Source organism: Phyllobates terribilis, unplaced genomic scaffold (genome assembly GCF_046119375.1).
Source record: "Phyllobates terribilis strain yellow unplaced genomic scaffold, ASM4611937v1 Scaffold_8__6_contigs__length_399053987, whole genome shotgun sequence".
NCBI classification, from domain to species: Eukaryota; Metazoa; Chordata; class Amphibia; order Anura; family Dendrobatidae; genus Phyllobates; species Phyllobates terribilis.
In genome coordinates, this window is record NW_027362768.1 from 272894493 (window position 1) to 272921823 (window position 27331).

General features: G+C 44.9%; 1 protein-coding gene across 3 annotated transcripts; it reads right to left on the reverse strand.

Annotated features, from left to right (window-relative positions):
- Nucleotides 1–276: 276 nt before the first annotated feature.
- Nucleotides 277–27331, reverse strand: DNAL4 (dynein axonemal light chain 4). Of its 3 annotated transcripts, none has more exons than XM_073642709.1 (5): nucleotides 27150–27331; nucleotides 23135–23185; nucleotides 6727–6808; nucleotides 5606–5689; nucleotides 277–1785 (listed from the first exon to the last, which is right to left on the reverse strand). In XM_073642709.1, the coding sequence occupies exons 3-5, from the start codon at nucleotides 6796–6798 to the stop codon at nucleotides 1621–1623; spliced, it is 321 nt and encodes a 106-aa protein (XP_073498810.1). In that variant the 5' UTR covers nucleotides 6799–6808; nucleotides 23135–23185; nucleotides 27150–27331; the 3' UTR covers nucleotides 277–1620. The 3 variants fall into 3 exon arrangements, with proteins under 3 accessions (XP_073498810.1, XP_073498808.1, XP_073498809.1); XM_073642707.1 differs by having other exon boundaries at nucleotides 6727–6886; nucleotides 27150–27328; XM_073642708.1 differs by lacking the exon at nucleotides 23135–23185 and having other exon boundaries at nucleotides 6727–6886; nucleotides 27150–27327.

Here is a 27331-nt window from a genome sequence, read left to right on the forward strand (position 1 = left end):
CTTTAAGGACCCCATTGCTGGATTTCTACATTTTTCCTGCATATTAAAAACAATCCGTCATACAAAAAGTTATGGCTCTTAGAAGAAAGGGAAGAGAAAACAAAGGTGCAAAAACTAAAACTGGAAGCTGCGGGATAGCGTTGAATACATAATTTGAATTAACCTTTAAAAATTCCATTTTCTGATAAAAATGTTTTAGGAAATCTTGCAAGAAACATACACATGAGACCATAACCTTGGGCTTGAATGAATACATATGCATGAACAAGCAAAATCTTATGTAAAAAATTCCAAGGAAGTTTATTAATGACAAGTAGAGTAAACAGTTTTATAACCAGAGGTAACATAAAAAAACAGCATACTTGAAGTTCCAACAGAGTATAAAATCCTTCTGAGAAACATGGCTTCACGTTTCTTCCATTCAACAAGAGGAATATTAAGGACTGGTAGCTGGCAGGCTTCCCGTGGTATCCTAATCTCCTGATCTATTATTTATGGCTTGTGGATAATCTATGATGCGTGTCTACGTCAAGTGGACAACGGGAGGTGAGGGGGAGTGAGAGATAGAAGGGAGAGATGGAAATTCAGAAGTGATCATATGCAGATAAAAAAAAAGAAAAGTCAAAAAGAAAATATATTGCACAAATATATATCTATCTATTTATGTGTATACATGCCACTCAGGTGAATGCAACTATGACGAATAGAGAAACCCAGCTGATCAACCAAGATATTTCTGCACACCTACCTGCAAAATCAATATCTAGCCTAGACAATACTTACTGTAACTGGTACACACCGCACCGTTTGTCACATCTATTACACATGAAATGCAAATAAACTGACCGCCATCAAATATCAGCGCATTGCTTCCTATTCCGAGATCGGACGCCTTTCTCCTATACGTGCTGGTACTCTATAAATGGATGGATGACGGGTCTACTTTATATATGCCGTAGAAAAATTCATAACAAAATACGAAATGTGATGAAACTTTATATTTATGTCGAAAGTATTCTCCAAGGGAGGCTGGTAAAGACGGCTCGTTAAGAGGAGAAGATAGAAGTGACTCATACATGACAGAATGTGTGATATTGAGAATTACAAGGGGGCAGAGTGTCAAGGAAATAGATAATGAAAGAGCAATGTTCTTGTAATACTTGTAAGAAAACCCAAAATGAGGAATGAGAGTGACCATAAAATATATTTGGGAAACCAGAGCTGCGGTGCCAGTTGGACGGTAAAACCCTGTGCATACATTATTACTGGTTACAAAAGCCTCTGAGGGTCAGGGGTTCGGAAAAGGTGTTTGACAGCTGTTCCTATTCTTCATTTGGTGTCAATGATTGTTGAAAAGCTCTGTAGTGTCTAATGAGGAACGTATTGCAAGAGCCGATCTATTCCTCTTCTTGTATAGGTAAAAACAATCCAAGCTGTAGGTGCCTGCAAATCTATTGCAAACCCTTCTGATTCCCAATGGGTCAAGAGGTGACTCCCAGACACCCCAAAAGATAAGCAAGAGAGCCCGGCTGGAGACTCTTTCCTGAGCGAGGCCTTGTAGCAGCACATCCTGAGTAGAAGGTAAGACGTGGAAGGAGGGGGCAACCTGAACAAGGTCCCTCAGGAGCACTTCCACACACAAATAGCCAAGCTGCCCCCAAAAAACATGTAAAGAAGGTTCTTGACTTCATGAGTGATCTCAAAACCAAAGCCTTCCCCGATCACTACGTGCCATGAGGATCCAAACTTCTTGTCCATTGTCTCTTTTATCATCTTCGCTGCACTCTGAAAAAAGAAAGATTAACCATTTCAGAATATCACAAGCATTAGCTAATGTCAATTTAAAGGAATTGTATCTTTTCTTTAAAGGGGTTGTCCAGCACTAGGATGTTTAGCCCCATTAAAATAAAAACATCCATACTCCCCTCCGATGCCGGCGCCATTCCAGCGGTGTCGGCACTCACAATCCCGGGGCTCACATGAGGTTATATCACGTGAGCCCTGGGAACAGGAGTGCAGACACCGCTGAAACAGTGATGGCAATGGAGGGGAGTACAAGTGTTTTATTTTAATGGGGCTAAACATGAGGAATGAGAAGGGGCTGTCCTAGTACTGGACAACCCCTTGAATCACCCATCAATTTCCAGATTTCGGCATCCTGTCAGTGAATAGCATTCTCGTTTACATGTGGATGTCTTTGCATAGTTCCATGATTGTTACAAATGAGTTTTCTGAGGTTGGGGGGTATCACAGAGTGGTCATATCTTGATCTAATGCCACTAGGGAAAAATTTACAGAATTAAACATGAGGTTCTTAGTTTGGGTGGGCTTTATACGGTCTGATCAGAATGTTACACTAAGAACTTCATGATCAGTTTTGTACATTTTTGCCTAGCGGCATTAGATCTACATATGATTTTTGGATGTGCGGTCCAAGTCTTTTTTATTACTATTATGACATATCGCATACTGTCCCCTCCTTTTTTTGTGTTTTACTCAGAACAGCAGTCTTCCATTTGACCTAGGTATTTTTAGTTAGCAGGAGACTGCAAGACGAGTTCCTCCTACTTTTGTTCTCAGCTAATACTTAGAAAACATTTAGAAGGTGAGTTTTTGTTTCTCCTTTCACTTGTGTTGTTGCTGTGTGCGGCCATTGCTGCCATGTTGGTATGCCTGTAGGGTGGAGTGGCCGGGAGCTATGGAGGCATTGCCTTGCAGCATGGGTGCTGTGGGGTGCCGGGTTGCTCCCCCTGCTGTTGTGCTGTCACTTCAGCAGTGGTCGGCACATTGCGCCGCACCTTTTAGGCTACGAAATAGAGACCAACTGAGAAGTTCACCGTGACGTGGTAGTGGGCTTCATACAATCTGATCAGAATATTAAACTAAGAACCTCATGTTCAATTTTGTAAATTTTTTCCTAGCGGCATTAGATCAACGTATGATTTTTGGATGTGTGGTCCATGTCTTTTTTCTACAGTTATGGGACCTTAAGGGTAAGCCAACAATATATAACATCGTTTGGTACAAATCGTTTACCTGTGTATATAGGCTATCAAACGACCATCGATCGGTGAAGGCTTACCGATTGGCAGTCGTTTAGTGCAGCTGGTCCTTGTAAACGGACCCTTAGTGCACTTGCATAAACTAGGGCAGTGACAAATACAATCATTAATTTATTTATTATGATTTGCTTATGAAGCACCATCATATTCCACAGCGCTTTACAGACATGGTCATCACTGTCCCCATTGGGGCTCACAATCTAGATTCCCTATCAGTATGTCTTTGGAGTGTGGGAGGAAACCATGCTAACATGGGGAGAATATATAAACTCCTTGCAGATGTTGTCCTTAGTGGGATTTGAACCCGGGGCCACAGCAAAGCAACAGTGCTAACACAAAAAAAATAGCTTAAAAAGTGTTGTCCGGCCTTAGGCTACAAGTCTGCAGTCACTCCTTGCGACTGCAGACATGTGAATCTTCATATCGCGAGCACTGCGTGCTGTGAGGATTCTCCGATACCGGCGCTGGGAGCGGGCGGTCTGCCGACTTGACATATCCTGACTAGACTGTATCCAGCCTTGCTCAATGAACTTGCACTGAGAGACGCCGCACTTACCTAGTCGGAAGGTGACTACATGGTAATGGTCAGTGCGCGCGATGTGAGGATTCACAAGTCTACAGTCACATAGAGTGACTGCAGATTTCTAGCCTAAGGCTGGACAATCCCTTTAAGAGAAATCTGTCAGCAGATTTTTGCTTCCTCATCTGAGAGCAGCATGATGTAGGGGCAGAGACACTGATTTCATTGATGTATCACTTATCGGGCTGCTTGCTGCAATTTTGATAAAATCGCTGCTTTATCTTCTGCAGATCTAGCAGTTCTCTGCTGCGCCCTTTATAACCCCATGATATATAGAAAATGGCAAGACACAATCAACCTTTCTTCAATGCTTCATTTATAAAAACGCAGTTTTCATTTCCGATATATAGAATACTATTCCTTAACATTATAAGGACCCTCTTACTTAATGTCTGGACGGTATCACTGGCTATGCTCCCGCTTGGTTGAAGCAAACAGGATAATTTATACGGAGTTTACTGCAGTGAATATGGTGATTGGAAACGGGTTATTACATTATAATATTCAGGAAAAGTATATACCGGAAATGAAAACTGAATGTTTATAAATGAAGCATTGAAGAGAGTTAGGCTGTGTGCCCACGATGCACATTTAATGCGTTTCCGCGGGACCATTTCTGCCACGAAAACGCATTAAAAACGCATGTTAAGATGTCTGCCATGTTTCCCCATGATAATCCGCATGTGTACATGCTGCGGAAATTTCCACTGCAGATTATCATTGCGGAAAAATCTGCAGCACTACCATTAATTTTGTGAAATCGCGGAGAAATCGCCGCCATTGACTTGCATTGGACCGCATAACATCTGCATGATTACATGTACACATGCGGATATTATGCGATTCAATGCGAAGATGGTATCCGGGTCTGGAGAAGAGGAGACTCTCCTCCAGACCCGGGTACCATAGTACCTGTAGTTAAAAAAGAATTAAAATAAAATAAAAAAACATATACTTGCCTTCTGATGGCCCCCTGTCTGCTCCCGGCGGTGCTGCTGGCCCTTCGGCTGCTCGCGGTGGTGTAAAAGGACCTTCCATGACGTCATTTAGTCATATGACAGGTCACGCGACTGCTGACGTCGGCGGTCGCTTGACCTGTCACATGACTACATGGTGTCATGGAAGGTCCTTTTTAGAGCACCAAGAGCCGCCGAAGACATCGGACGCACCATGCAGGAGACCGGGGGCCATCGGAAAGTGAGTATAATGTTTTTTTTTCAACACTTTTATTCTTTTTTTTACTATTGATGCTGCATTTGCAGCATCGTAACTTGGTCACACAACATAAATCCATGCCGGTTGCCTGGATTTATATAGTGTGACCAAGTTGTCAAGCACTTTTTCAAGTGATGCTAAAATCGCTTGGAAAACGCTTCTACCTGGCAGAAAAAAACGCATGTACAATCCGCATGCGTTTTTTCTGCCACGGAGATGCAGAAACGCTCTGCAGCATTTCTGCATCGTGGGCCCATAGCCTTATAGCATGTCCTGACGTTTTTCTATTTAGCATGTTGTATGGCAGTAATGGGAACTGCATCTTGGCGTTAGTCACACAAGGTGTAACCATTATGGAATCAGGGTCTGGTTTTTCTCTATATGTTTCGTCCTGTATAGCCCCACCCACAACACTGATTGGCAGCTTTCTGCCTATTCACAGTGTACATAGAAAGCTGCCAATCAGTGGTGGGGCGGGTTATACAGAGCTCATGAATATGGAGGACTACATGGCAGCAGGTTTACTAGTCCTCTAGTGATAATCTCCTGCTGATAAAACTGTGATTTTATCAAAACCACATCAAACAGCCCAGTAAGTGACACATGGCTGGAATCAGGGTCTCTGTCTCTACATTATACTGCAGATTAGGTGGCAAAAAAACTGGTCACAGATTCCCATTAACACTCCGTACAAATTAGTGCAGTAATAGGAAGAGTATTTTATTCTGGAAGTGAACGCTGACATTACCTCATTATTACTGGCAAACTTTTCACAGGCTGTAACACAGAGTTCCATGGTTTCTACCCTCATCTCTTCTGGCATGTCTGTGTGCTGGAGAGAGAATATACTGTTATACTCAGAGAAATGCTGTTAGGAATTACTTATACTATGAGGAAAGCTAACTGTACGCTATATGACCAGAATTCTGTGGACACCCCTCAAAATAGTGGGTTTGGCCTTTACAATTACACCCACTACTAATAAGCCATATGAGGGCTTGGTTTTTGTAGACCGAGTTGTAGTTTTAGCACATTTTGTACTGGAAAATGGGGGAAAAATGTTAGTCAAGTCTGATGAATTCTACCATTGTTTGGGGTTTTTATTTTTAATTTATTTTATGGTGTTCATTGTACCGTAAAAATGAACTGTCGACATGATTTATCAGATCAGTGCAATTATGGCGATACCCAACTTGTTCTTTTTTTTAGCTCTTAGTGGTGGTGAAAAAAAAAAAAAAAATTTGTAAAAATAAAAATAAAAAAAAGAATATCTTTATTTGTAATGGAGAAGAAAGGGGGCGATTTTTTTTAAATTCCATTTTAGGGACTTGACCTGCAATCATCGCTCACGGTCTCTGTAGCAACTTGACCTCTACGCTAAATACTGCATAAAAAGACAGAGAAAACAGTACAAAGATAATGAAGATCTAGCCCCAAAATACTACAGTTTATATGCGCTAACTGGGGGTATACGGGGCTTTTCACATGTCCGTGGTTTTTTGCAGACCGTATGGCCACAAAAAAAAAATCTCGGAGACAATTCTGTTTTTTAATCTGTGTCACGGATGAAAATCATTTGTCAAGTCTATTAACACTGCAATGTACAGGAGAAGCTTTGTAATTTATTTATTTTTTATTTTCTTTTATTTCTATTTTCCAATACATGAAAATCACTGACAAAATACTGATGGAAAAAAACGGACACACTGACGAAATTTGGATCCAAAAGTTATGAAACTTGTACTTTTTTTTTTGCATACATGAAAAATCATTGATGTCTGATAGGGGCTAATACAGAAAACTGGCTTTATTTAATTGGTGTAGCCATTCTTTTATAAACTTTCAATTGTGGAACAGAGGTGTTGTTACCCGTATTAGTGGGAAGCTGTGCATCCTCTTGTAGTCCGCCTCGTCCTTCTTGCCCTCTCCGGGATCTGCCATGACTCGTTCTCTTCAAGTAACAGCAATTAGTGATGTGCAAAACAGAACATATAGTGAAGAGTCAGGAGAAGCAGGCGACTTCAAATCACTAAAGAAAGACAGAATATATAATGTAGCACAAGCAAAATCAAATCAGCTCTGCTTCCCCGTCTCTTCTCTCCCATTATACAATGCCTTGATCTTTCTATTAAACATTGCAACGAGTCCCTGGACTAATATGCCACATTCAGAGAAAGGACAAACTGTATCAAGTGTTGGAAATGTTCTACGTATGAACTTTAGTGGCACCAGTGTGCGGATGAATTTATTTTTACTTCCAAATAATAGCAGCCTAAGCATTAAAGAGCACAGCCCGACTCCGTATCACCAGGGCAACTGGCAGATAGGATTGTGTTCAAAGAGAGAAAGGCACAAAGAAAGAAACCCTTTAAATGCTACAAGACAGTCGCCAGGAAATGATCCTTAAAGGGATAGCACGACATTAAATAACACCTCCCAAAGCCGCCCGTGGGCTGACTCCATCACACATGGTGTAACACTATATTTCTGCAGAATAACAAAAGGTTAGATGCCGCCAGATATTCTGGGCATCAATCTTTGTTTTTATTCGTGGAGGTGGGACAAAAAGCTGAGACATGAGGTCTCGAGAAAATTTTAAAAGGGTATTCCCATTTCATAGTTATGTCATATCAATATCTATCTTAAAAGGAACTCAGCACAAAATGACTGTTCAAATTAAGCACAGACACTCGGTGCTTCATGACGGGGGCAATCATTCATATACACCTTCCCACCTACTTGTTTGCCCTCTATTTCCACGCCCCCCTCTTCTTTGATTGACAGCTCTGGCTTCATAGAACCAGAGAAGGTGGAGATAGATGGAAACAAGCAGGTGGGAAGGTGTATATAAATGATTGGCCGCCGTGAAGCACCGAGTGCCTGGACTTGCTGACAGAGCCCCTTTAAGAACAGGGCCCTTTGTGTGATGCTTTCAGCTCTGCATCTCAGGGGATGGATGCAGGTCCCATCGGTGGGAGGGCATATACCATACATTTATGGCATATCCTGTGGATACCCCATAAATGTATGCAATAGGAATACCCCTCTAAATGAGCCAGGAGAGGAGAGTTTTGGGAGATTAGCAGTGTGAATTTTTTTTTATTGTCCTTTAATTTAGCTCTACCTCTTTATTTCACTTTACAGTAAGCGCCATCTAGTGGTGGCTGAAGAACTTTTCGGTTTTCATACATTTTTTTTTGTCCTGTCGACATTGCCATAGTTTTTTGTGGGGCAAGTTGTGTCATTTAATTTATCATTTAACCCCTTAATAACAGGGTGATGGGTTTTTTCCTCCCCATAAAATTTTTGCCTTTTTCTTTGGGCTACGAGTTGTAGCTTTGAATGACACCATTCACTTTACCATATAGTGCAGTGATACATGGGGGAAAAAAACTAGTGGGGTGCAATTGTTTAAAACGCAACTCTGTCATTATTTTTTGGGTTTAGCTTTTACGGTGTTCATTTACAGTAAAAATTACCTGACAGCATGATTCTGTTGGCCAGTACGATTACAACAATATCAAAAGTTGTACGGTATATATACATACAGCACAGACCAAAAGTTTGGACACACCTTCTCATTTAAAGATTTTTCTGTATTTTCATGACTATGAAAATTGTACATTCACACTGAAGGCATCAAAACTATGAATTAACACATGTGGAATTATATACTTAACAAAACAGTGTGAAACAACTGAAAATATGTCTTATATTCTAGGTTCTTCAAAGTAGCCACCTTTTGCTTTGATGACTGCTTTGCACACTCTTGGCATTCTCTTGATGAGCTTCAAGAGGTAGTCACTGGAAATGGTCTTCCAACAATCTTGAAGGAGTTCCCACAGATGCTTAGCACTTGTTGGCCCTTTTACCTACACTCTGCGGTCCAGCTCACCCCAAACCATCTCGATTGGGTTCAGGTCTGGTGACTGTGGAGGCCAGGTCATCTGGCGTAGCACCCCATCACTCTCCTTCTTGGTCAAATAGCCCTTAAACAGCCTGGAGGTGTGTTTGGGGTCATTGTCCTGTTGAAAAATAAATGATGGTCCAACTAAACGCAAACCGGATGGAATAGCATGCCGCTGCAAGATGCTGTGGTAGCCATGCTGGTTCAATATGCCTTCAATTTTGAATAAATCCCCAACAGTGTCACCAGCAAAGCACCCCCACACCATCACACCTCCTCCTCCATGCTTCACGGTGGGAACCAGCCATGTAGAGTCCATCCGTTCACCTTTTCTGCGTCGCACAAAGACACGGTGGTTGGAACCAAAGATCTCAAATTTGGACTCATCAGACCAAAGCACAGATTTCCACTAGTCTAATGTCCATTCCTTGTGTTCTTTATCCCAAACAAGTCTCTTCTGCTTGTTGCCTGTCCTTAGCAGTGGTTTCCTAGCAGCTATTTTACCATAAAGGTAAAATGAGAAGGTGTGTCCAAACCTTTGGTCTGTACTGTATACATATACACACATATATACTAGCTATTGAACCCGTTCTACGCCCGGGTGGCGAGCATTTTTATTGGTATATGGTCTCCCATGCTGGTATGTGCTGCCTCCCTCCTGGTATTTGTGCTGCCACCATCTTGTCCCCACCATCCTATCCTGGTACGCATGGCACCCCTCATCCCCTATCCTGGTATGCATGGCACCCCTCATCCCCAATCCTGGTATGTATGGCACCCCTCATCCCCAATCCTGGTATGCATGGCACCCCTCACCCCCAATCCTGGTATGCATGGCACCCCTCACCCCCAATCCTGGTATGCATGGCTCCCCTCACCCCCAATCCTGGCATGCATGGCGCCCCTCACCCCCAATCCTGGTATGCATGGCGCCCCTCACCCCCAATCCTGGTATGCATGGCGCCCCTCACCCCCAATCCTGGTATGCATGGCGCCCCTCACCCCCAATCCTGGTATGCATGGCTCCCTTATCCCCCAATCCTGGTATGCATGGCACCCCTCACCCCTATCCTGGTATGCATGGCACTCCTCATCCCTATCCTGGTATGCATGGTACCCCATCCCTCATCCCTATCCTGGTATGTATAGTACCCCTCATCTCTATCCTGGTATACATGGTACCCTTCATCCCCGAATCCTGGTATGTATGGTACCCCATCCCCCAATCCTGGTATGTATGGTACCCCATCCCTCATCCTGGTATTCATGGCACCACTCATCCCCCAATCCTGGTATGCATGGTACCCCTCATCCCTAATCTGGTATATATGGTACCCCTCATCCTGGTATGCATGGCACCCCATCCCTCATCCTGGAATGCATGGTACCCCTCATCCCTATTCTGGTATGTATGGCAACCCTCATCCCCCAATCCAAGTATGTATGGCCTCCTTATCCCCCAATCCTGGTATGCATGGCACCCCATCCCTCATTCTGATATGCATGGTACCCCGCATTCCTATCCTGGTATGCATGGGACCCCTCATCCCTATACTGGTATGCATGGCTCCCCATCCCTCATCTTGGTATGCATGGTACCCCGCATTCCTATCCTGGTATGCATGGCTCCCTCATCCCCAATCCTGGTATGCCTGGTACCCCTCATCCCCCAATCCTGGTATGCTTCGTACCCCTCATCCCCCAATCCTGGTATGCTTGGTACCCCTCATCCCCCAATCCTGGTATGCATGGTCCCCTCACCCCCCCCCCCCAATCCTGGTATGCATGGTCCCCTCACCCCCCCCAATCCTGGTATGCATGGTACCACTCATCCCCCAATCCTGGTATGCATGGTACCCCTCATCCCTCAATCCTGGTATGCATGGCACCCCTCATCCCCAATCCTGGTATACATGGCCTCCCTCATCCCCCAATCCTGGTATGTGTGGCACCCCTCACCCCCCAATCCTGGTATTGATGGCTCCCTTATCCCCAATCCTGGTATGCATGGCTCCCTCATCCCCTTATCCTGGTATGTGTGGCACCCCTCACCCTCCAATCCTGGTATGTATGGTACCCCTCATCCCTTTCAAGCTGCACACACATAAAAAAAATAAACAGTTACACTCACCTTTCTTCCCGCGTTGCTGCATCCTGTTCTGCCGGGGGAGGAGTGCGGCACCGGAGTAGCGCGTGCCCATACCGCGCTGTCCAGCGCCATTTTGCTGAAGACACACTACAAATGTGTCTTCAGTAAAATGGCACCGGATAGCGCTATGCGCATGTGCCGATTCCGACTCCTTCACTCCGCCCCCGGCGAGAAGAGAGGCGCTGTGGCAACGCTCCTCCCGGTCAGATAAGTATGTAAGTATGGCGCCGGAGATCGTGGTATGCATTCAGTGTCTATGCATACTGCGATCTCCGGCGCCATACACTCCTCTTACCTGTAACGGCTCCATGTGTGCTTCTGTCTGGAGCCAGACTGCGTGTTGCGCATGCGCAGTCTATAAAGGCTTCAGACAGAGAAACACATCTCCGATTATATTATAGATATATATATATATATACACATACATACATACATACATACATACACACACACACACACACACACACACACACACACAGTGGGGAAAAAAAGTATTTAGTCAGCCACCAATTGTGCAAGTTCTTCCACTTAAAAAGATGAGAGAGGCCTGTAATTGACATCATAGGTAGACCTCAACTATGACAGACAAAATGAGAAAACAAATCCTGAAAATCACATTGTCTGATTTGGAAAGAATTTTTTTCCAAATTTTGGTGGAAAATAAGTATTTGGTCAATTACAAAAGTTCATCTCAATACTTTGTTATATATCCTTTGTTGGCAATGACAGAGGTCAAACGTTTTCTGTAAGTCTTCATAAGGTTGGCACACACTGTTGCTAGTATGTTGGCCCATTCCTCCATGCAGATCTCCTCTAGAGCAGTGATGTTTTGGGGCTGTTGCTGGGCAACAAGGACTTTTAACTCCCTTCAAAGGTGGCCCAACCAGTTATTAGGTTTAGGGGGCAATCACTTTTTCACACAGGGCCCTGTAGGTTTGGATTTCTTTTTCCCTTAATAATAAACACCTTCATTTAAAAACTGCATTTTGTATTTACTTGTGTTATCTTTGTCTAATATTTAAATTTGTTTCGTGATCTGAAACATTTAAGTGTGACAAACATGTGATATTTCAAAGAAAAAATTGACCATATCCGACAGGAAATTTTCTCCCAATCCCCAAATGTTATGCATGCTCTCCCGCGCCACATTGTATCCTGCTCACTTTCTGATTTCGAACCAGTCACGGAAGATGAAGTGATCAGGCTCCTTGCATCTTTTCGCCCTACCACCTGCACCAGTGACCCTATTCCCTCACATCTCCTTCAGTCCCTTGCTCCAGCTGTCACCACTCACCTAACTAAAATTTTCAACCTTTCCCTCTCATCTGGTATCTTTCCCTCTTCTTTTAAACAGGCCAGCATACAACCTTTACTTAAAAAACCATCCCTTGGCCAGAACTGCACAGCCAACTACAGACCTGTTTCCAATCTTCCCTTTATTTCTAAACTCCTGGAACGCCTGGTCCACTCCCGTCTCATCCGCTATCTCTCAGACAACTCTCTTCTTGACCCTTTACAATCTGGTTTCCGCTCTTTACATTCTACTGAAACTGCCCTCACCAAAGTCTCTAATGATCTACTAACAGCTAAATCTAATGGTCACTACTCCCTGCTGATTCTCCTGGATCTCTCTGCAGCATTCGACACTGTGGATCACCAGCTCCTCCTCACTATGCTCTGCACTATTGGCCTCAAGGACACTGTTCTCTCCTGGTTCTCCTCCTATCTCTCTGACTGCTCCTTCTTTGTGTATTTTGCCGGCTCTTCCTCCTCTCTCCTTCCCCTTACTGTCGGGGTTCCTCAAGGATCAGTCCTAGGCCCCCTTCTTTTCTCCTTATATACTGCTCCCATTGGACAAACAATCAGCAGATTCGGTTTTCAGTACCATCTCTATGCTGATGACACCCAATTATACACCTCTGCTCCGGACATCACCCCTGAATTACTACAAAAGACCAGTGATTGTCTTTCTGCTGTGTCTAACATTATGTCCTCCCTCTGCCTAAAACTGAATCTGTCAAAAACTGAACTACTTGTCTTTCCTCCCTCCACTAACCTACCTGTGCCCGATATTGCCATTTCTGTTTGTGGCTCAACCATTACTCCCCAGCAACAAGCCCGCTGTCTTGGGGTCATTTTTGACTCAGATCTTTCTTTCACTCCTCACATCAAATCACTCGCTCGTTCATGTAATCTACACCTCAAAAACATCTCAAGAATCAGGACTTTTCTCACCTTTGACTCGGCAAAAACTCTTACTGTCGCTCTTATTCATTCTCGTCTTGACTATTGCAACGCTCTACTAACCGGTCTCCCTCTTACTAAACTCTCCCCTCTCCAATCCATCCTTAACGCAGCAGGGAGGATCATATTCCTCGCCAACCGCTACACCGATGCCTCTTCCCTGTGCCAGTCATTGCATTGGTTGCCCATCCAATATAGAGTTCAATTTAAACTTATCACGCTTACCCACAAAGCGCTCCATGCTTCAGTACCCCCCTACATCTCCTCTCTTGTCTCAGTCTACCACCCTACACGTGCCCTCCGTTCTGCAAATGACTTAAAACTAAAATCCTCCATAATCCAAACTTCTCACTCCCGTCTCCAAGATTTCTCGCGTGCTGCGCCAATTCTTTGGAATGCACTACCCAGGACAGTTCGATTAATTCCCAATACCCACAGTTTCAAGCGAACCCTAAAAACACATTTCTTTAGACTGGCGTATCGCCTAAACACACTCTGTCCGTCCCAGTTTTCCCTCATATTAAAATCTTCTTCAACTTCAGGTTCATACCAACCATGCACTTAATAGCCTCTGTCAGGACTGTACACATACTGGCTGGCGACCAGTCCATGTATTATTATTTATCCTATTTAGTATATCAAGGCTGCATTATACAATAGATGTACTTTTAACCTTTTGTGTCTTCCCCATTTCCTCATAGACTGTAAGCTTGCGAGGAGGGCCCTCACTCCTTTCGATATGAGATATGCTTATTCTGTATTGTCTGTATATGTCCCCCCTAAAATTTGTAAAGTGCTGCGGAATATGTTGGCGCTATAAAAATAAAAACTATTATAAAAACTATTATTAACATGCAAAAGAATAAGAAATCAGAAAGGGGGCAAATACTTTTTCACACCACTGTGTGTGTATATATATTTATATTTTTGAAAATAATACACTCCCTGGATAAAGTTATGATTCATTTCACCTACTGACAAGTCATGAAGACGACCTATCAGAAATCGTGAGCGGCGTGAGCCCAGATGCTAAGCATTGATATTTGTGGGACAAATTGTAGATTTTTAAGGGATAATTTTGGAACAAATAAGTTAATTTTTAATTTACATTTAGAGGGGTATCCTAGTCTCAAACATTGATTGCATAGGCACAGCATATTCCACAACTATATTATAAGTGATGATGTCTGTAAAGCGCTGTGAAAATTAATGGCGCTATATAAGTGAATAAAATAAATAAAGGTGTCTAAGAGGGAACGTTTCTGTTTGTGGAGAGTGCCAAGCCTGTGTTAGGAGACTTATAGGCCTGCAATGCTTCCCAGAGAATTTTTATATGCAAATAGCTTCTTCAGAGAGGAAGAGTACTAGAACTCCAGTGCCATCTATTGTATGTAGCAATCCTAAAAGTCAATATCGACTCTATAAGGAGCTTTGTCACATGACATATTATAAGAAGCCAAACCACAACCTCGATTTGCAGACACATGTTTTGAGGTGTTTGCACCCCCTCAGTACAAATCAGAAGATCTCATTTTGCTAAAGCCCCCGTCTCACATAGCGAGATCGCTGCTGTGTCACAGTTTTGGTGACGCAACAGCGACCTCACCAGCGATGTCGCTATGTGTGACACTTTGCAGCGATCAGGCCCCTGCTGTGAGGTCGCTGATCGCTGCAAAGTGTCCTGGACCATTTTTTGGTCGTTGCTCTCCCGCTGGTCAGCACACATCGCTGTGTGTGACCAGCGGGAGCAGCGATCAGGCTGGTAACCATGATAAACATCAGGTTACTAGGGGCACAAGCGCACCTAGTAACCCGTTGTTTATCATGGTTACGAGCCTGCTAAAGTGAGCGGTAACCTCCCGCTCACTGTAGCAGAGTGGTAACCATGATAAACAATGGGTTACTAGGAGCGCGTGTGCCCCTAGTAACCTGATGTTTACCATAGTTACCAGCCTGCTCCTGCTTCAGCAGGCTCGTAACCAGGAGCAGGACATCGTGGAAAGATTCTTTCCACGATGTCGCTGCTCCCCTGATCGTTGGTGAGCCTGCCTGTTTGACAGCTCACCAGCGACCACATAGCGACACAGCAACGATCCCTGACAGGTCGTATCGTTGTCGGGATCGTTGCAGCATCGCTAAGTATGACGGGGCTTTAAGTGAGAGGCCACTGATTGGGGTCTAAGGGGGAATGTGCCTCCTTATGGAGGGTGTAGGATTGCTACATTCAATAGGTGGCACTACATTTCAAGTCCTGTTCTTCTCTTATGAGGCTATTTGCATATTTAAATTGCCATAGAAACATTTCATGGCCTATAAGTCTCCTTACGCCGGCTTTGCACACACTATAAGTAGAAACGCTCCTCTTTAGACCCCCAGTCAGAGAGGCTCTTCAAATAGCCAAATCAGATTTCCTGCTTTGTACTGAGGAGGAGCAAACAAACTGAACGTGTCTGCAAATCTAGTTTATGCTTTGGCTTTTTATCCGAAGTCATGTCACAAGGCTTGTTAAAAGGGTTGAAACTAACTTTTAGAATAGCTACTTAAAATAGGTGGCGCTAGAGTTCAAGTCCCCTTCCTCTCTGAAGAAGCTATTTGCATAAAATAAAGAAAAAAATAAATAAAACACCCATGCCGATGTTGAGAATGCCCCGCTCCTTTCCCTTCCTTGTCTTATCTAATGAGGTGGCCAGATGCACCTCAGCATTCAGGTGGAGAGAGAATAGAAAGTCATGGAAAAAAAGAAACAAAGCATGATCGTTTCCTTTAGTTATTCCCATAGTAGGGAACGATCAGTGTCACGCTCTGTAAACAAATCTGTTCTTTCTTGGCCTGAATGCAGCCGTCATTATCTAGTGAGACAGTCCTTCTGGACAATGGCGCAGATCCCAGAAGTGGATGTGCACCTATTAGACATTTATGGTACCTCCTGTGGATATGTCATAAATGTCTGAGCTACAAATAACCCTTTCATTTTTTATAAAGGAGAGTTTCACCACTGATTTTCTGTTTACCCATTAGCAATAAAACACATTAGGTTTATTATGGTTAATACAGGCATACCAAATATCTAACAATTATTTCAGAACTTCTGTTTAATAGAAATATTTTTTTTTTAAAAAATGGTGTTATTTTTTTTCTCTTCTGGTCACACTACAGGGACAATAGTATGAAGAGTATTGTGATACCGCAATTTCCTCCGGGATAAAATAAAGTATATCTTATCTTATCTTATCTTAAGAGGAGACCAGTCCTGTCTTGTATGGAGACTTCCCTCCCTTTTATGATCAGATCTGCAGTAAACAGTATTCAGTTGTTGTGTCAACACAGAGCTTAATGGAGAACAATGGTGACCTGCCAAGTCCACTGTTGTGTAGCTTTGATGTTTTTGCTAGGGAGCTCTGAAGTGCAACATCCCCAGTGTTTTGGGGAACAAATAAACCTTGAGGACCTCCCTTATTGATGTGCTGAGAAAATTGTCTAAGGCCGGTTTCACACGTCCGCATATCTCCGGTACCGGAAAAAACAGTACCGGACATATCTGTGTCCTGTGTGTGTTTTACGTGTAGCATCCATGCATGGCACGTGTGCCGCATGAGGATCACACGGACGGGTGCTCTGGGAATCATCGCTACAGTTGGCGTTGTTCCCAAGCGCCGATGCTGAACACTGCCCTCATCATGATTCCCTGCCGGCGCTGTGATCAGCACCAGCAGGGACCATGATGAGGGTAGTAGTAGTCTGCTCCGGCTGTCCCCACCTGTTAAAATAAGAATAAAATAATAAAATCCATGTACTCACCTCTTCAAGGTGTCCCCTGCTGTAATCCATGCGACCACTGAAGTCGATGAGAATGAGCCGCTCCGGAGCTGCGCTCAGTGAGTGACAGGACACCGCTCCTGAGCTGCAGCTCTGGAGCAGCTCATTCTTCCCGGCAGCAACGGTCACATGGATTACAGCGGGGAACACCTAAGAGAGGAGAGTACATGGATTGTATTATTTTAACAGGTGGGGACACTGGGAGCAGACTACTACTACCCTCATTATGGTCCCTCCTGGTGCTGATCACAGCGCCGGCAGGGAATCATGATGAGGGTAGCGTTCAGCACCGGCGCTTGGGAACAGCCCCATTTCCACGGATGTCATCCGTGTGGGACGTTTTGCGGACCATGTGTTTTCCAATAAACTGACTTGTCTCCGTGTAGAGCACACGGACAAACAGTCCGTGAAAACACACTGAGATGTGCACAGACCCATTCATTTGAATGGGTCTGCGTGTGTCAGTGTTTCCGGTACGTGTGGAAACTGTCACCACTCGTACCGCAGATACTGACGTGTGAAAGAACCCTAAAGGCTTCTGCAGTTGTCCCTGCAAATTGGTCCCAGCATGAACAGCTGATGCACGGACTGACTACAGGTCTCCCTACCTGGAGTACGACAGCCTGATAGAAATACACAAAGCTGTCACACTCCGATCAGCCGTGGTCAGTCTCTGCATTTTGTGCCCACGATGAGTTTTTGATGTTGAAGATTTTCTGCACCATTTTTGCACTTAAGTAAATTAGGTTATTTGCGTTTTTGGGTGCACTTTTTTACATGAGTTTTTATTCTGTTTTTGACACTGCGGTTTTTGCCTTTTGTTGTTGTTATGTCATGTTTTAAATAAAGCTGTTTTTTTTTCATACTTCCTGGTATTTGGCTTTGACAAAACTTTATTGATATACTTATGTGCAGATGCGTTTCCATCACAGAAAAAACTAAAAATGCACGCACGTTTTACCTTCAGACTTTCCACATCTAATGCAAGTCTATGCGAAAAATCTGGATATAAAGCTCAGCATACTCACTTGATAAAGTGACATGTTGTGGATTTGAAACACGCACCGCAGGCGAGTTTACACTGAGTAAAAAAAAGCAAAAAGGGCATGAGATTTCTATCAATCCCATCAATTTTGCTGGAACTGGAAGGCTATGTTCACACATTGTGTTTTTTCAGCATTTTTTTCTGCAGCAAAACCTGATCCCTTGCCAGGAAGTTTGTTCGGGATTTTTCTTGCTTTTTTGCTTGTTTTTTGGTGCTTTTTTTTCCCATTCATTTAAAAAAGTGCTAACAGAACCGACATGCGGCAGATTTGAAAAAACACTTTGAAAGTTCAAATCTGCAAGGAAAAAATTAGCAGAGAGTGAGTGAGATTTCAGATGTCTCATTCACTAAAACGCTGCTTTATTTTTCCACAGCAACTCCTGAACAAGCCCGAAAAGGAGTTTGTTTTCACCTTATAAGATAAAGCAAGAACTCAGGGAAACTAGCTGCAATGCATTAACCCCTTCCCGACCCGTGTCACACCGTTTGTGACATGGAAAACAGTTCGTTCCCGACCCATGTCACAGCGTCTGTGACATGGAGGGAAAGAGCCCCTGCAGCGCCTGCGAGCGGGGTCGCTCAGGTGTCACAGTTGCTACTGCAACTGGACATCCTGAAGTCGACCCCCCGGGGGGTGGATTAACCCCCCCGTGCCTGGGACCCCTCCGATTGGCTGTTTCATTTTCACTTTTAATGAAACTGCCAATCGGTATGAATTAAATATTTCACCAATGAAAATTGGTGTAATATTTAAATCTGGGCATGGCCTGATGCTTACAGCATCAGCCATTGGCTGGGGGGAGTGTCACCTCTGCCCCCCCCCTCCCCCCAGATCTGATTGGGGGGCTAGCGTCACATGGATACTAGCCCCAATCAGATGTGGAGGGAGTTTTTAATGATGGCCGCAACTGCCCGTCCATGGATCGGGTGCCGGCCGTTGTGGACCCTCTGCTGCTGCCCCCTGTGGACCCTCTGCTGCTGCCCCCCCCCCGTGGACCCTCTGCAGCTGCCCCCCCGTGGATCGCTTCTGCCGCCGCTGATCGCCTGCTGCCGCCGCTGATCTGCATCAGGTAGTATTGCCCCCGCTCCCCCCTCCACCCCCGACCCCCCCTCCACTTTCATACCTGCACCCCGACCTCCGCTCCCTCTGCTCCCTCTCCCACGTCTTCATCCACCGGCTGCTGCTCTCCTTCTGACAGCCGGTGGACTGTGATCACAGCAGCAGCAGGCTCAGTGTAAATGCCCTGCTCCTGTGATCAAACCCACCATCCCCCAGTCCCAGTGATATCACCCCCCACCTCCCAATAATCACCCCTCCCCCCAGTGTTCACCCCCCCTGTCCCCAGTGTTCACCCCCCCTGTCCCCAGTGTTCACCCCCCCCGTCCCCAATGTTCACCCCCACCTGTCTCCAGTGTTCACCCCCCCGTCCCCAGTGTTCACCCCCCCTGTCCCCAGTGTTCACCCCCCCTGTCCCCAGTGTTCACCCCCCCCTGTCCCCAATGTTCACCCCCACCTGTCTCCAGTGTTCACCCCCACCTGTCTCCAGTGTTCACTCCCCATCCCAGTGATCATCCCCCCCCCGCAAACCCAGTGATCACCCCCCTGCTGCTGGCTCCTGCTCCCCTTTCTGCCCCAGTAATCACCCCCCTGATGCTGCCGGCCTCCTACCCCCCTTGCTGCTGCCGGCTCCTGCCCCAGTGATCACCCCCCTTGCTGCTGCCGGCTCCTGCCCCAGTGATCACCCCCCTTGCTGCAGCTGCTGGCTCCTCCATCTCTTCAGCCCCCCCCTACGTCTGACAGCCCCGTACGCCTGACAGCCCCCTACGCCTGACTGCAGAAGGTTACACCAAGCACACACACACACACGTACACTCACACTATAATAAAGTTTCGATTTTTTTTTTTTTTTTACACACGCACACAGCACACAAAATGTCCCGCCCGTCCCACTCATCCCAGTCTAGGGCGTACTCAGCTTAGGAGGCTATGTCAGGTTGGTGTGTGTGTTGTAGTGTGTGTGTGTGTGTGTGGTGTATACACTACAATATACCACACCGCACACCAACCTGACATACACTACACAATGGTGTCCACTAACAAATTGGAACCATGTTGCGTTTGGAGAGTCCCTGTGTGCCCAAACATTGGAGCTCCCCAACAAGTGACCCCATTTTGGAAACTAGACCCCCCCAAGGCACCTATCTAGATGCATAGTGAGCACTTGAAACCCCCAGGTGCTTCACAAATTGATTCATAAAAATGAAAAAGTGGAAAAAAAAAACACTTTTTTATTTTTACGGATTAATTTGTGAAGGACCTGGGGGTTCCAAGTGCTCACTATGCATCTAGATAGGTGCCTTGGGGGGTCTAGTTTCCAAAATGGGGTCACTTGTGGGGGAGCTCCAATGTTTGGCCACACAGCGGCTCTCCAAACGCAACATGGTGTCTTCTAACAATTTGAGCCGACAATTTGTTAGCGGACACCATGTTGCTTTTGGAGAGCCGCTGTGTGCCCAAACATTGGAGCTCCCCCACAAGTGACCCCATTTTGGAAACTAGACCCCCCAAGGCACCTATCTAGATGCATAGTGAGCACTTGGAACCCCCAGGTGCTTCACAAATTGATTCATAAAAATGAAAAAGTGGAAAAAAAACCACTTTTTTATTTTTACGGATTAATTTGTGAAGGACCTGGGGGTTCCAAGTGCTCACTATGCATCTAGATAGGTGCCTTGGGGGTCTAGTTTCCAAAATGGGGTCACTTGTGGGGGAGCTCCAATGTTTGGCCACACAGTGGCTCTCCAAACGCGACATGGTGTCCGCTAACAAATTGAATGGAAAATCGGCTCAAATTGTTAGCGGACACCATGTTGCGTTTGGAGAGCCCCTAATGTGCCTAAACAGTGGAGCTCCCCCACAAGTGACCCCATTTTGGAAACTAGACCCCCCAAGGCACCTATCTAGATGCATAGTGAGCACTTGGAACCCCCAGGTGCTTCACAAAATGATCTGTGAAAACAAAAAAGTACTTTTTTTTTCACAAAAATTTTCTTTTAGCCTAAATTTTTTAATTTTCACATGGGTAACAGGATAAAATGCATCCTAAAATGTATTGGTCAATTTCTCCTGAGTACACTGATACCTCATATGTGGTCATAAACCACTGTTTGGGCACATGGCAGGGCTCAGAAGAGAAGGAGCGCAATTTGACTTTTGGAGCTAATTTTCCATTCAAAAAGTAAAATGGCGCTCCTTCCCTTCTGAGCCCTGCCGTGTGCCCAAACAGTGGTTTATGACCACATATGAGGTATCAGTGTACTAAGGAGAAATTGACCAACAAATTTTAGGATGCATTTTATCCTGTTACCCATGTGAAAATTAAAAAATTTAGGCTAAAAGAAAATTTTTGTTAGAAAAATAAAAATGTTCATTTTTTTCTTCCATGTGGCTTTAGTTCCTGTGATGCACCTGAAGGGTTAATAATCTTCTTGAATGTAGTTTTGAGTAGCTTGAGGGGTGCAGTTTTTGGAATGGTGTCACTTTTGGGTGTTTTCTGTCATAAAGACCCCTCAAAGGGACTTCAAATGTGATGTGGTCACTAAAAAAATGGTTTTGTAAATTTTGCTGGAAAAAAGATAAATTGCTGATGAACTTTGAACCCTTCAAACTTCCTACCAACATTTTTTTTTTTTTCCAAAATTGTGCTGATGTAAAGTAGACATGTGGGAAAAGTTATTTATTAACTATTTTATGTCACATCACTCTCTGGTTTAGTAGAAAAAAAATTCAAAATTTGAAAATTGCAAAATTTTCAAATTTTTTCCCATATTTTTGATTTTTTCACAAATAAACGCAAATATTATCGACCTAAATTTAATACTAACATGAAGCCCAATATGTCACGAAAAAACAATCTCAGAATCGCTAGGATCCGTTGAAGTGTTCCAGAGTTTTTACTTCGTAAAGGGACACTGGTCAGAATTTACAAAAATGCCAAGGTCTTTAGGGTCAAAATAGGCTGGGTCCTGAAGGGGTTAAAGAGGTAATGGCTTCTTTGCACAATCCTACTTCACTTGTCACTGATCCCAGTCACTTCCTTATACAGGGGTTCCTGCCACTGTTCCATTTTATTTGCTTATACAGCGACAATTAATTATGCAGCGCTTTACAGACATCATCACTGTCCCCATTGGGGTTCACAATCTTGATTCCCTATCAGTATGTCTTGCAGATGTTGTCCTTGGTTTTGCAATCATTATTTTCCCTATTGATTATCTCCTCTGCTGCTCCGTATACTTTTTTAAAGGTTTAAGAATAGACGGATGCGAGTGGGAGCTGTTCAATGGAGAGTTTCTTTGCTGTGGCTGAAAAGGGCGCCCCGTATACCCCATGTCTAAAGAAAACACCGTGGTCACATGTAAAATGCAGGCACAGCATAATCACATGTAAAAGGTATAGTAATGGGAATACTTTCAATGTATGCTCCTAAATACTGCAAATAATTTAAAGTAGCATACCCATACACATTGTATCAAAGTTGTCCAAATCCAATGATTTTGGTGAACTAGTCAACTATGCTACTGTATGTGCACAGAGATCTCACTGCATAACTTGCAGTGTTAAGTGGCACAGCTACGTTTGCTGATCAGGAAGCTGTTTAATGGCCTATTTAGGCAGGGTGATCGCATTACCCAAAGAACAATGATTCTGCGCACACAGATTATCAGTTCTCAGCAGTGCGCGTCCTGGTTACACAGCGAATGGTAACTTTAAAGGAAAGTTATCAACAATAAATGACCTATTGTGTATATCAGGTCTTTGTGTTACTTTTTTTAGTCATTGGCAATGTTCTATTTCCAAATCACAATCTTTATTAAAAATAGAAATTAGGAATCTTGCAATTTTCTCACTGGCCACTGAGGCGTTTTTAAGACTCTTAACTTCCTGTTGTTTCAGGAAATAATACATGTACAATGAACAGACTCAGACCCTATCTTTTATATTGACGCATCTAATGAGCAAGTCATTATGGTGGGAGGGGGAACAAGATCAGCTGTGACATCACCTATTGTTTTTGGTGGATCTGGTGTTATCAGCTGTGTATAGAGGTGTTACCTGTTATGGTAATTCTGCCTCTGATCATATGCAGCCTGCTGAAAACTCTTCCTGAAAAGACATGAAGTATGAGTGTGAAAATTGCAAGATCTCTATTTTTTTTTTAAAGGCAACCTGTCACCAGTAAAAATGAGCCCGCACTTAGCAGAACACTCTGGGGAGAAAATTGACTTTATTCTCCCCAGCAGCATTCGGTTTCAATCACGAGGTCGGAAATGGTTCAATCATCGCTCTGAAAATACAGAGCGCCGGTTGTAACCTTGGCTGAAAGCCGGCCCCAATGCAGAGCCAGTATCAGTCAGGACCGGGGACGCGGTTACAGTCATCGCCCTGTATTCTCAGAACAGTAACTGAACCCGTGCTGGTGCCACACCTGCAACTGTAACCGAATGCTGCCGGGGAGAATAAAGTTCATTTTCTCCCTGCACCGTTCGGCTTTCGGGCAGTTTGTTAGTAACGTTATTAACTTGCAGATTAACCCCATATCTGCAGGTTAATAGTATTTTTGCTGGTGACGGTTTCCCTTTAAATTAAGATTATGATATGAAAAAAACCCTGTTGCCAACATTTTTTAAAAATACATCTAACACAAAAACATGATTTAAACAATAGGTCATTTTCTGATAACACATTCTCTTTAAAGCATACATGTCAAACTTTGGCCCATGGGCCAAATCTAGCCCGCAGGGTTGTTATATTTGGCCCAGACACCAGAACAGCCACCCCTATATGGGGCCATTATTCTGTATGGAGGACTATGTGGGGCCCTTTATTCTGTATGGAGCACTATGTGGAGCCCATTATCCTGTATGGAGGACTATGTGGGGCCCTTTATCCTGTATGGAGGACTATGTGAGGCCCATTATTCTGTATGGAGCACTATGTGAGGCCCATTATTCTGTATGGAGGACTATGTGGGGCCCATTATCCTGTATGGAGGACTATGTGGGGCCCATTATCCTGTATGGAGGACTATGTGGGGCCCATTATCCTGTATGGAGGACTATGTGGGGCCCATTATTCTGTATGGAGGACTATGTGGGGCCCATTATCCTGTATGGAGGACTATGTGGGGCCCATTATCCTGTATGGAGGACTATGTGGGGCCCATTATCCTGTATGGAGGACTATGTGGGGCCCATTATCCTGTATGGAGGACTATGTGGGGCCCATTATCCTGTATGGAGGACTATGTGGGGCCCATTATCCTGTATGGAGGACTATGTGGGGCCCATTATCCTGTATGGAGGACTATGTGGGGCCCATTATCCTGTATGGAGGACTATGTGGGGCCCATTATCCTGTATGGAGGACTATGTGGGGCCCATTATCCTGTATGGAGGACTATGTGGGGCCCATTATCCTGTATGGAGGACTATGTGGGGCCCATTATCCTGTATGGAGGACTATGTGGGGCCCATTATCCTGTATGGAGGACTATGTGGGGCCCATTATCCTGTATGGAGGACTATGTGGGGCCCATTATCCTGTATGGAGGACTATGTGGGGCCCATTATCCTGTATGGAGGACTATGCGGAGCCCATTATCCTGTATGGAGGACTATGTGGGGCCCATTATTCTGTATGGAGGACTATGCGGGGCCCATTATCCTGTATGGAGGACTATGTGGGGCCCATTATCCTGTATGGAGGACTATGTGGGGCCCATTATCCTGTATGGAGGACTATGTGGGGCCCATTATCCTGTATGGAGGACTATGTGGGGCCCATTATCCTGTATGGAGGACTATGCGGAGCCCATTATCCTGTATGGAGGACTATGTGGGGCCCATTATTCTGTATACTGGTTGGCCTGCGACTTTGTCCAAGTTTTTCATTTTGACCCTCTGAGTGTTTGAGTTTGACATCCCTGCTTTAAAGGGACTGTCAGCACAGAATGACTGTTCAAATCAAGTACCACCGCTCGATGCAACTTGGTGGGGAAAATCATTTAAATACACCTTCCCACCTGTTTGTTTTCCCTCTGTGTGCCCACTCCCATCTCCCCCCATCTTCTTTGATTGACAGCTCTGGCTTCATAGAGCCAGAGGAGGGTGGAGATACAGGGAAAATAAGCAGGTGGGAAGGTGTATTTGAATGATTGTCTCTGCCGTGAAGCACCGAGCGCTTGCTCTAGGTTTAAACAGTCATTCTGTACTGACAGAGTCCCTTTATATGCACCTTCCCACCTGCTTGGTTTGCCTCTATCTCCACTCTTCTCTGGTTCTATGAAACCAGAACTGTCAATCAAAGAAGAGGGGGTGGAGATTGATAGAAAACAATCAAGTGGGAAGGTGTAGTTAAATGTTTGGTCTGCCATGATGCACAGAGCACCTGTACTCAGTTTGAACAGTCATCCTATGCTAACAGAGTCCCTTTAAGGAAGCTTAAAGGGAGTATTCCCATATCCAAGATCCTATCCCAATATGTAATAGGTATAATAATAATATTAGAAAATACCTATAATTAGAAATGTAGTATAGTATTTCTGATTCGCTATGTCTCTTTCCTCATGTGCAGGCATTGCAGGACCTTAGGTATCCATGGTTACGTCCACTAATAAAGTGACAGTTAGCTAGCTGCTAGTGGTCGTAACCATGGATACCTAAGGTCCTGTATTGCCAGCACATGAAGTGTCATAGCAAATCAAAATACTATACTACATTTCTAATTGGAGGCATTTGCTAATATTATTATTATTACACCTACTGCATATTGGGATAGGATCTTGGAGATGGAAATACCCCTTTAACAATCATTTGAGCTGGCAAACGAGTGTCTTGCACGTTGCTCAGGTGATTGGCAGGCAGCCAGTTTACACTTCTTGATTATCAGTAAACGAGCCGTCCTAGGAACACTCGTTCATGATAATCGGCCAGTGTGAATGCACTCTTATCTGACAGATGATATCAGGGAAAGGATCGGGCATGTTTCAATTTGCAATCCTCTTGTTCTCAGGGGAGATAAGTGGCTGCCAGACACCTTTGACAGCGACCACTGAAATTCAACATGTGGCGCCAAAGACAGGCCCTTACACTCATAAACCAGGCGGATGCGTCAGCTGACTGTGCGCTAATGTGTATCAGGAGCTTTCCTCTCCTGTCACTATTCAGACCACACGCAGTCAGTGCAGCCAGGTGTACGTGCGTAAGGGACAGCCGGGAAAGATAGCCGCCAGCCAAGGGAGGTACCGAAGGCATGTGGATACCATAAAGGGGTTCTCCGGCATAATATACTGGCGAGTCATCATCTGCATAGGTCATCAATATCAGATCGGTGGGGCCGACCCTCAGCATTCCCACTGATCAGCTGCTAGCTGGAGCTAACACTAGCTGAGCTTGGTGTGCCGGGTGTCGGACCCTCACCAATGTGCCTGGAGAACCACATTAATAATACTGTCCTGAAAGATGCCCGACCTCATGGGTGAATATTGGAGCATTGCAGGACTGGACGTTCCCAGGACTTGGACAGCGGTTCTTTTCCTTTGTATGGTAGTTCAATAAGAAGGCGCTCCTGTGGGCAGCCATAGGTCTACTACCTGGTCTACAGTCATCTAGATGGTGGTAGACCTATAGCTGCCCACAAGTCTTTTTATTGAACTAGCACTAATTTAAAGGGAAACTAACTTTGGTTTCGGACACACAGAAGTGAGGAGCCCTCACCGGACTGATACTTGCCATGTGTTTTATACCGGCCCCCAGCCTAGTGGGGCAGCAATGAGCCCTGAAGTCCAGTACCACCAGACACACAGCCCATCAGTGCTATGGATGAGCAGTTCTCCAAACAAAGGCAATGTTCTGCTGCCTCCTACCCATGCTGCTCTCTGCGCTCCCAGTCTGCCCTCCCTGCACCCTCAGCCTTTCCTGCTAGGACTTCCAGCACTCTCCCGCTGGATCCATTCATCTCTATGTGCTGCCGTTTACTTTTGTTCTTTCCAGGTCTGTTCCTGCCCTCAGCACAACGTGCACACTGTGCATCCAGCCACCGTTTTAAAGTCCGAGGCACAACGACTTACCGCAGCCCGGGCCGGTCTGCATCGGTGTCTGACTTCACACAGCGTTCCTCCGCTTTCCGTTGCTATGCCGCGGCCCAGGCCTCCCCTGGCAACCGCAAGCAAACCCGGAAGCGGAGCCACCGAGCTGTAAACCACGCCCCCCTGCTTCACACGCCGCCTATGATTGGAAGACTGAGGGGGGC

Bases quoted from the DNA above. Each gene is read 5' to 3' on its own strand.
- DNAL4 (XM_073642709.1), bottom strand. From the start codon at position 6,798: ATGGCAGATCCCGGAGAGGGCAAGAAGGACGAGGCGGACTACAAGAGG. The intron at 5,690-6,726 runs GTAACAACACCT...TTCTCTCTCCAG, and splicing joins ACAGCTTCCCACTAATACGG to CACACAGACATGCCAGAAGA. The intron at 1,786-5,605 runs GTAATGTCAGCG...TTCTTTTTTCAG, and splicing joins AGTTTGCCAGTAATAATGAG to AGTGCAGCGAAGATGATAAA.